The following is an 11,231-nucleotide window of genomic DNA, read 5'->3' on the forward strand; positions in this document are numbered from 1 at the left end:
TTCTTTTTTAGGTCCTGTGTTTAAAGTTGTTATCTTTGCTAGAGTTAGTCTAATAAGATCTTTCTCGGCACTGAAAAAGCAGAAGTCCCATTAATTTTTAAAATGTCCATATTGAATGAATTTGCAATTTTTCCTTATGCTCATATATATAACCACTATTCTATTATTGAGAAATTTGTGTATTTAAATTTTCCTACTAGATATTACAACTACATATTCATGGTTTCCACATTTATTGAATATCTACTTTGTTCTAAGCACTGTTCATGACTGGGATGTAGCAGTGTATATAAAATAGACAATCACTGTTTCCTCAGGGACTGTGTTTTCTTGTGGCTGTTATGTAATTAATTAATTAGAAACATCTTTAAACATACATATTTGTTGGCTTTCTTCACCATTATGTTTTTTTTTAAAGTCATACTTTTATTTTTTTTTATTTCAGCATATTATGGGGGTACAAATCTTTAGGTTACGTATATTGCCTTTGCCCCACCCAAGTCAGAGCTTCAAGCGTGTCCATCCCCCAGACGGTGCACACCATACCCATTCCCGTTAAGTGTATATATACCCATCTCCTCCCCCCGCTCCCATCAGCCTGACACCTGATGACTGTTACTACTATATGTGCACTTAAGTGTTGATCAGTTGATACCAATTTGATGGTGAGTACGTGTGCTGCTTGTTTTTCCATTCTTGTGATACTTCACTTAGTAGAATGGGCTCCAGCTCTATCCAGGATAATACAAGAGGTGCTATATCACCATTGTTTTTTGTGGCTGAGTAGAGCCCCATGGTATTCATATACCACATTTTATTAATCCAGTAATGTATTGATGAGCACTTGGGTTGCTTCCACATCTTTGCAATTGCAAATTGTGCTGCTATAAACATTCGAGTGTAGATGTCTTTTTTATAGAATGACTTTTGTTCTTTTGGGTAGATGCCCAGTAATGGGATTGTTGGATCAAATGGTAGTTCTACTTGTAGCTCTTTGAGGTATGTCCACATTACTTTCCACAGAGGTTGTACTAGTTTGTAGTGCCACCAGCAGTATATGAGTGTTCCTATCTCTCCGCATCCATACCAACATTTATTGTTTTGGGACTTTTTGATAAAGGCTATTCTCACTTGAGATAAGTGATATATCATTGTGGTTTTGATTTGCATTTCCCTGATGATTAGGGATGTTGAACATTTTTCCATGTTTGTTGGCCATTAGTCTGTCTTCTTTTGAAGTTTCTCTTCATGTCCTTTGCCCTCTTTTTGATAGGGTTGTTTGATTTTTTCTTGTTGATTTTCCTGAGTTCTATATAGATTCTAGTTATCAGCCTTTTATCGCATGCATAACATGCAAATATTTTCTCTCATTCTGTAGGTTGTCTGTTTGCTTTCATGATGATTTCCTTGGCTGTGCAGAAGCTTTTTAATTTGATCAGTTCCCATTTATTTATTTTTATTGTTGCTTTGATTGCCTTTGGGGTCTTCTTCATAAATTCTTTGCCTAGGCCAATGTCTGTAAGAGTTTTTCCAACATTTTCTTCTATAATTCTTATAGTTTCATCCCTTAGGTTGAAGTCTGTTCCACTGTGAGTTGATTTTTGTGAGGTGAAAGGTATGGATCCTGCTTCAGTCTTCTACATGTGGCTATCCAATTTTCCCAGAACGATTTATTGAATAAGGATTCTTTTCCCCAGTACATGTTTTTGTCTGCTTTGTCAAAGATTAGATGGCTATATGAGGATGGTTTTATATCTGCATTCTCCATTCTGTTCCATTGGTCTATGTCTCTGCTCTTGTGAAAGTACCATGCTGTTTTAGTTACTATACCCTTGTAGTATAGCTTGAAGTCTGGTAAATTGATGTCTCCCAATTTGTTCTTTTTGCTTAAGATTGCTTTTGCTATACGGTCTTCTCTGGTTCCATATGTAGCGTAGAATTATTTTTGCTAGATCTGTGAAAAATGATGTTGGCATTTTAATAGGTATTTCATTGAATCCCTAGTAGATCACTTTGGGTAGTATAGACATTTTAACAATGATGATTCTGCCAACCCATGAGCATGGTATGGTTTTCCACCTGTTCACGTCCTCTGCTATTTCCTTCCTCAGTGTTTCGTAGTTCTCCCTGTAGAGGTCTTTTACCTCCTTAGTTAAATATATTCCTAAGTATTTTATTTTCTTTGTTGCTATTGTGAAGGGTAATGAGTCTTTGATTTGGTTCTCAGTTGGACTACTGTTGGCGTATAGGAATGTTACTGATTTCTGTACATTGATTTTGTAACCTGAGACTTTGCTGAATTTGTTTATCAATTCCAGTAGTTTCATGGTAGAATCCTTGGAGTTTTCAAGATATAAGATCATATTATCAGCAAAGATTGATAGTTTGACCTCTTCTGCCCCCATTTGGATGCCCTTGATTTCCTTCCCTTGTCTGATTCCTCTGGCTAGAACTTCCAGTACTTTGTTGAATAGAAGTGGTGATAGAGGACAAACTTGTCTGGTTCCAGTTTTAAGTAGGAATGCTTTCAATTTTTCCCTATTCAGTATGATGTTGGCTGTGGGTTTGTCATATATGTCTTGTATCATTTCTAAGTCCCATCTATGACTAGTTTGTTAAGCGTTCTTGTCATAAAAGGGGGATGAGTTTTGTTGAATGCTTTTTCTGTGTGTATTGAGAGGATTGTATGGTCTTTGTTTTTGCTTCTATTTATGTGGTGAATTACATTTATAGATTTGCCTATGTTGAACCATCCCTGGATCTCTGGGATGAAGCCCACTTGGTGGTGATGGATTACTTTTTTGATAAGCACCTGAATTCGGGTTGCTAGGATTTTGTCGAGAATTTTTGGATATATATTCATAAGGGATATTGGTCTTTAGTTTTCTTTTTTTGTTGCATCCTTTCCTGGTTTTGGTATCAGGGTGATGTTAGCTTCATAAAACATGTTGGGGAGGATTCCTTCCTTCTCAATGTTGCAGAATAATTTCTGCAGGATAGGCACCAGTTCTTTGTAGGTCTGGTAAAATTCAGGCGTGAAACCATCTGGTCCAGGAATTTTCTTTTTAGGAAGGATTTTTATTGCTGCTTCAATTTTGGTACTTGATATTGGTCTGTTCAGGAATTCTATTTCTTCCTCAATGAGTCGAGGGAGGCTGTGTGTTTCTAAGAATTTGCCCATTTCCTCCACATTTTCCAGTTTATGTGCATAGAGGTTTTTATAGTATTCATAGATGATATTTTGTATTTCCATGGCATCAGTTGCAATTTCTCCTTTTTCATTCCTGATGGAGCCTATTATAGTTCTTTCTTTTCTGCTTCTCGTTGATCTAGCCAGAGGGGTGTCAATTTTATTTTTCCAAAGAACCAACTTTTTGTTTTATTAATCTTCTGTATAGTTTTTTGATTATCAATTTCATTTAGTTCTGCTCTGATCTTTGTTATTTCTTTTCTTCTGCTGGGTTTGGGGTCGGTTTGCTCATCCTTTTCCAGTTCTTTGAGATGATTCATTAGATTGTTTATTTGTGATCTTTCTGCCTTTTGGATGTAGGCATTTATGGATATAAATTTTCCTCTCAGGACTGCTTTAGCTGTATCCCACAGATTATGATAACTTGTGTCTCCTTTATCATTTAGTTCAAAGAATCTTTTGATTTCCATCTTGATTTCCTCCTTAATACAACAATCATTCAGCAGAAGGTTGTTTAGTTTCCATGACTTTGTGTAGAGATGAGTTTCTGTTGGACTTGATTTCTAATTTTATTCCACTGTGGTCTGAGAAGATGCATGGTATAATTTCTATTTTTTAAAATTTTTTGAGACATGCTTTTTGGACTAGGACATGGTCAATCATAGAGAATGTCCCATGAGCTGATGAGAAAAATGTACATTCAGTGGTTTGGGGGTAGAATGTTCTGTAAATGTCAGTCAGGCCCATTTGTTCTAGAGTTCTCTTTAAGTCCATTGTTTCTTTGTTTATTTTCTGTTTGGAGGATTTGACCTGTTCTGTCAGAGGGGTGTTGAAATCTCCAGCTATTACACTGTTGCTGTTTATCATTTTGTTTAGATTAAGTAGGATTTGCTTTATGAATCTAGGTACACTTGAGTTAGGCGAATAAATATTTACAATTGTTATGTCTTCTTGTTGAATTGTACCCTTCACCATTACATAGTAACCGTCTTTGTCTTTCATTAATTATGTTAATTTGAAGACTAAGTTATCTGAAATCAGAATTGCCATGCCAGCTTTCTTTTGGCTTCTGTTTGCTTGAAATATTGTTTTCCATCCCTTCACCTTGAGTCTCTATGCATCCTTGTGGGTTAGCTGTGTTTCCTGAAGACAGCAGAAAATTGGCTTGTGCATGTTTATCCATTTGGCCGCCTATGTCTCTTGAGTGGGCAGTTCAAACCATTCACATTGATTGAGAAAATTGATAATTGGGGCAGATTTCTGTTCATCTTGCCCAGTTGAACTTTGGTTCCTTTGTTTTCTCTCTTGAGCCATTGTGTAATCTGGCCTTTGAACTTTAGCTTTTGGATGATTTTACATTGGTGAGTGTTTATTGTGCTGATTCATGTGTAACTGTGTTTTGAGTACTTCCTGGAGGGCAGGTCTTGATGAATTCCCTAAGTCTTTGCTTGTCTGAGAAGATCTTTATTTCCCCTTTGTACATGAAACTTAGTTTTGCAGGGTACAAAATTCTAGGCTGGGCATTACTCTGTTTGAGAAGAGTGAGAATTGGGCCCCAGTCTCTTCTTGCTTGTAAGGTCTCAGTTGAGACATCTGCTGTTATTCTGATGGGTTTTCCTTTGTAGGTAACCTGCTTCTTTCACCTTATAGCTCATAGGAGTGCCTCTTTGGTGGTTATTTTGGTCAGTCTGATGACTGTGTGTCGTGGTGTCTTCCTGTTTGCAATGAATCTCCCAGGAGTCCTTTGACCTTATTGTACTGGGATATATAGATTTTTAGCAAGTCCTGGGAAATTTTCCTCTCTTATATCCTCAAATAGCTTATCTTTCTGTATTTTCTTCTTCACCCTCAGGGATTTCTATAATTCTCACCTTAGGCCTCTTCACATAGTCCCACATTTCCTGTAGGCTTTGCTCTTTTCTCTTATTTGTCTGTTCAATCTCTGCAACTGACTTATTTAATCGAAAGGTGTTATCTTCAATCCCTGAGATTCTTTCTTCTGTTTGATCTACCCTGTTCCTGAGGTTTTCCACTGTGTTTTATAACTCTTTGAATAAATTCTCCATTTCCAGAAGTTCTGTTTGATTTTTCTTTAATATTTCAATTTCTTTAGTGAATTTTTCTCCCAAGCCCTGGATTTTTGTTGTGGTTTCTTTGTGTTGGTTATCCATTTTCTCTTGCATATCATTGAGTTTTCTTATAATCCATGTTTGAAATTTTTCTGCCATTTTAGTGTTCTGAATTTGGTTGATGTCCATTTCTGGAGAGCTGGTGTTCCCCTTTGGGGGTGTGCTTTCCGTTTGATTCTTCATACTTCCAGAGTTCTTTCACTTATTCCTTCCCATCTGGATCAGCTGTTGCTTCTTACCTTTAGATTTTCATTTGGATAATGACATGCCTTGTTTAGTCTCTGAGCCAGTAGGTGGTGTTTGTGGGTGAGATTTGGCCACACCCAGCATGATGAGTCAGTAGATGCAGTAAAAGGGTGTGCAGAATGACCTCCCTGTCAGTAGGTGATGCTTTTTGGGAGGGGCAAGCTGCAGCGTTGTTTTTGGGTCCTGTAACCAGCTCTTATTCCTCTGGAGAGGCATTCTAGTGCCTCAGGTGGTGGTTGGGGCCCTGGACTTTCAGGTGTGCCCTTATTCTCCACCTCAGTGGGGGCAGGTAGGGGACTGAAGTTGGGCAGGAATGGGTTGGGTGAGCCTGCCCTCAAGCTCCACAAATGCTGTTAGCAGTGGTCAAAGTTCTGTTCTCTACCTCTGGACAGAGCTGCCAGGGAGGGGCTGAAATGGCCCTACTCAGCTGAAAAGTCTACATGTGGGGATGGGGCTGAGATCTGCAATCTGGAGCAGACCTCGCTCCTTTCCACCCTCCCCTATTCCATGGTTTCTCCCGGGCCTCTGCCAGTAGGTGGGACCTGAAACCAGTGGATCTCCCCTGGCTGTCATGCTGGGAGATTCCCTGCCTAAGATCACAGCCTGAGCTGGGAGCATGGCCCTCCCGCGAGAGGAGGGTTTCCCCTCAAGCATGATGATCTGCCCCCTAAGGCACACACAGCTGAGTAGGCTCCAATTCACAAATATCCCTTCTGTGTCCCTGGGCAATGCAATAGAGACCTGGGTGTACGGAATCCCCGGAGATCAATTTCTGACCCTGCCAGGGAGAAGAGTGCTGGTCTCAAGTCATCCACGGGGTGCCCAGACTGGATCCATGTCTCTCTGCCTCAGGATTTGCCCTGGTAAGCAGCACCTGGGAGGGCTGGCGGGTAGAGAGTTTAGAGTACAGTCTGAGTACCCCTCAGTCTGCCGCTGTAAGGCCACAAAAGGAAAGGTCCCATTCCCTGCAGATGCCTCTGGGTGGTGGCTAAATTGTCTCTCTCGGTGGCAGCCTCAGATAGAGCAGGGAAAGGGGAGAATGAGGCAATATAATGCCTGCTGATCTGCTAGGGTCTGTGGAGCATGAAGTGCTCTGAGGGAGCTGGGAGTCTGGTGCCCTGTCCACAAGAGGCTCACCGCTCACTCTCCCTGGTGGCAGCCGTCTCTGGGCTGGTGTTAGCAGGTCTCTCCAACTATCCAGGAGGCCACCAGCAGTCCGAGATGCAAGGAAGGGGAAATTTAACCACTCCACCTACCCTTTTTGCTCTTCTACAAGCCCTTCAGGGGCCTTTCTCTTTCTAGTTCTCCTCTGCAACTTCTTCCTGGGGAGTCTCCTGTAGTTTCAGGCACCCTTCCTTCTGACCCTCATCCGATCTATGTTTGTCTGCTGGTTAATTTTTTTTTTCACTTTCTTCTAAAATCTATCTTTCTTGCAGAGACACTCTGGCTGGCAGTTTTTTGTCATCTGCCATCTTGCCCCTCCCCGCTTAAAGATGTAAAGTCACACTTTTACAAATAATGTTAGTGAATTACAGATTATGAATGTTAGGTTCTTTATATACAGTGATGAATTACTTTCTAGAAAAGTTCTGATTTACACTGAGTTGGACACTTCAGCTCATATGAGTTGCTATATCAATATACCATTATCAAATATTAGTTTTCACATATGTAAAATTCTTTTCCATAAAGTAATTGTGAGAAGGAAGATAATACAAAGTAATTTACTCAAGGCATCACTCATGTTAAGCACTCAACAAATAACTATCATTACTTTCAAAATGTTGTTTAGGATCTACACATTCATCATATTTATCAGGAGACAGATTTAAGATTCGAATGTTTACGTCAGCTGTTAAAGATTTTTTTAAAAATCCCGAACAGCAAAGGTAGCCCCATGCTATGGAGTATTTTTTACAATGTTCATCTCTAATACTTTTGAGAATATATTATCAGTCAGGCTCTAAGTTAAATGTTTTATATATAATATTATCTACTTATTATCCAGAGGTACTGTTTAGGTATTGTTATATTCATTTGGGACATGAGAAACCTAGGCTAATAAAAGTTAAGTATATTCTCAATATTCTCAGAGCAAATAATTAGCAGAACCAGGATTCAAATTAAAGAAATATCTGACTCTAAAGTCCATGCTCTTTCAACTGAACCACATTTCCCTTGGAAAAGGGAGAAGAAAAGTAGAAAAAGGGTTCAGAGAATTAAATGGAAATACTAAAGAGTCAATTTACCACCTATTTTTTGGCAAGCAAAGCTCAACGCCAGGAGAATGAGAAGGAAATTATGTTCCCATGTGATATTTACAGCAGGTCAAATAAAGTTTTATGTCCTCAAACATTTTGTACCCTCAAGATTCATGAAGATTCAATGCTTTGTTTCTATCATATTTTGGGGGTTTATTTACTCCCTCAAATACATGTCATGAAAATGAACTTCTCTGGTGCTTGATCAAGGGGTTACCCAGCAGCCATTTGAAAGACTTAAATCCTATCATACCTTCACACTATTTCTGCTTTTCTTGTATTTGCCTTCTTTTCCCCAGCAACCATTTCCCACTAATATAGATAGATGTTCCCCATATTACAGGTAATACCTTCCTGTCTGCTCAGTTTTGGCAAAGTATGCTGCTTCTGAATGGAGTAGAAAAGAATCTTATTAAATTAAAAACCAATGAAACAAAAGCAAAAAGATACAAGATCAAAGTTATAATTATGGAACATAGAGAAATAAAAAGAAGAGTGATTGTGCTAAAAATGCATAGCACAAGTAAGTCTGAGCTTCTGGCTGCTTAAATCAGAAGGAAACAAAAAAGTTTAGCAAATTCCTAATTACTGATAAAAAGGAAATTACAATTTTATCAATAAAAATTAACTTTTTCTTAGTTCTAAAATCTGAGGTAAATTAATTTCATAGGTTTCTTTGACCACATTGACAATATGACTAGCTCTCATATTAGTTTGAAAAACCAAGTGGCAATGGTGAATTTTGGCCATTACTTTTTACCAACCTTTATTAAAAGCCAAGGATATAACATCAATTCATAATTCAATAAAGGCTATTGTACATGGGGCAAGAGTAACATGCTCCAGATGTGAGCAGCTATAAGGCATAAATCCTTTAGAATAAAAATTAATGATTTCTTTAGAATGTCCATATTATGACCATTTTTAAATATTATCAATATTATCTGGAATTTCTGTTGATTGAACTAGAGATGCTCTAAACAGGCCTTTACTAGAAGAGATTATGACGGCCTCCAAGAAGGATTTTTAGAAGGTTTAGGACTTTGATTTTACCCAAAGGAAGGGCCTATAAAGCTTGTCTCAGAGGTGAACAAATAGTATTTGAAGGGAGAGCCAAGAGTTTTCTCTAAAAACAGTTTGAGATTGGTTAAAATATTTGTAAAAGTACTCAGGGGAATCCATAGACCTCTAAATTATAGTGAACTGAAACCTTCTAGGGACATAATACATTGTCTTTTCCTAACATGAAAAATGACCCCCTAGAATGGTAATTTTGAAGTTTTGAGTTTGACTGAATCTTAATTGGTCAGAGTATAAATCTAACATCTTACCGACTATACCAAGTCCAGCATTAGATATTCTGGTCTTTAAACTCTACACAGTTGTCTAAAAAGCTATACTATTTTGGGAAAATCACTATTTTGTGATAACCCAAAATGAATTGTTAATAACAATTGCACGATACTGCAAACATTAAGTAATTAATATGTGTAAAGAGTCCAACATAAAATGGGCTTGCATAAAACTCTTTCTACTTCATTCCTTCCTTTTTACAAGTTTCCACTTAGTTCTAGCACTTTGATTCTAACGTGGAATCTGCCTTTGAGCCACCCAAACCACTGTGTGTCCTCTCCTGAGCAGGATAAGTCCCTGAGCCACCAAGCAGCTAATATGTCCCCAGGCTAGCAGAGGGGTTACCCACCAGTATGCAGGGCCTGTTCTCACTTTTCCATCAGAATTCCATTACATTGAAGCAAAACATCCTACAAGACTATGCAGCTTACACAGAAGCCTTCCACTGGAGTGCTGATAAGTACTTAACATCTGCTGAAAGCTTTCAAAATTTTTTATTGCAATGTTACATTCTTTAGACAATTCTGGGTGGGATTTCTGTTCATTCTATCCACACCATAATTGAATACATCTTACTTTTTATTGACTTATTTCCTATCCCAGTTGGCTGATTTTATCCTGAAACTTGGCCAAACATCTCTTTCATGAATAGGTCAGTTATGAAATTGAAAGTAAAGAAAAATGGGAACTCATCATCTCTAATAACTGGAAAATTTCAGAAATTTGTAGACATCCTTACTGTTAAGGACTGCTTCTATTCTTAGAATGGCTAAAATTTATCCAGCATTTTATTGATGCATTAACTTGAGAGAACATAATTCATAAACTCTGCTTCTAGGGCTTCAAAAGGTTATTTCTCAGAGCTACCCTGGAAGTGATATTGCTGTAATTAATTTCTAGATGACATAGATTAGGACTAATTTCAGGCAGGATCAACAAATACAGAAAGTTTCCTGCAAGGAGAATATGATGCCCAAACTTAGGATATTAAATAGATGTTCATGAATCAGCCAATGAAAGACAATAGGGTCATTACACAGGTAGAAACTACAAACTTGAATTATTATAAATTTGAATTATCTAAAGACAATCCAGAAATAAATTTTAAATTCAGCACCACTCTGACACAGATCTGCATGTTTACATTATAGAAATTTAATGCCATATATATTCAGGCTCAGAGATGATCAGGAATGATTAGCAAGTGGGAATGGTTCCTAAGTGGAGCAATTTCTATTGCTGCTTTTGAGTGATCTCTCAGCTCCCATGGGGTAGGGAAAGGCCATGGTGAACACTTTCTCCATTCAGTAAAATGGGACCCACTTTCCAAGTCCCTATAACAAATGGCAGGGAGCTGCTATTCATCACCTCTCTCACTTAGGAATGGATTTGAGGTATATGAGCAGTTATTTCTGCAACAATGTGGTCTACAAGTTGCCTGGCACTCTGGAATCCAACAACTTGTAGGCCTGATATAGGTACTCCCTATTCTTATGCTACATAAGGTACAAGAGCACATCTCAGATTCCCCTCTTTCTACCACAGAAAGGAATTAGTATGTGTTGGACATATAGGATAAAGCTGAACTGAGCATCACACTCCTGGTGCTCCAGGTAGTTTATAGTGGATGATAGAAACCATAGCAAAAAGTAGAAACAAGTGTTGATTAACTACATTGAGCCCTCATCCTCTTCTAGTCAAGCTGGGCCTTTGGAGAGAGGTGGTTTTCTTCCAATTTATCAGAAGTGATTTTTTGAAAAGACCATTAATCCTTAACTTAAGATCTAGCTATCAATATTAAATCAATAAAATTCAGGAGAATTACTCTTTTTTTTCTTCACAACTAAGAAGAACACAAAGATACACAACCTTGAATTTTCTTCTCACTTCTGCTATTTTAGTTTCCAATTCATCTGTTTTATGTTCAGTTAAGTGGAAAATAGCACCAACGTGATAAGCCTCCTTGTAGAGTTGTTTGAGAATACCATCATTCACTGCCTTCCTTTTTATCAAAGATCTGATTTCAGCCTCAAACTCTGTTTTCTTCTTTAC

General features: G+C 38.1%; 1 protein-coding gene across 1 annotated transcript in view; it reads right to left on the reverse strand.

Annotated features, from left to right (window-relative positions):
• CCDC178 (coiled-coil domain containing 178) overlaps positions 1 to 11,231 on the reverse strand; it is a 466,106-nt gene that overhangs the window by 319,139 nt on the left and 135,736 nt on the right. The window contains 1 exon segment of the mRNA XM_012656574.1: positions 11,049 to 11,225. Within this exon segment, the coding sequence (XP_012512028.1) occupies positions 11,049 to 11,225 (177 nt within the window).

Source organism: Propithecus coquereli, unplaced genomic scaffold (assembly GCF_000956105.1).
Source record: "Propithecus coquereli isolate 6110/MARCELLA unplaced genomic scaffold, Pcoq_1.0 Scaffold51, whole genome shotgun sequence".
NCBI classification, from domain to species: domain Eukaryota; kingdom Metazoa; phylum Chordata; class Mammalia; order Primates; family Indriidae; genus Propithecus; species Propithecus coquereli.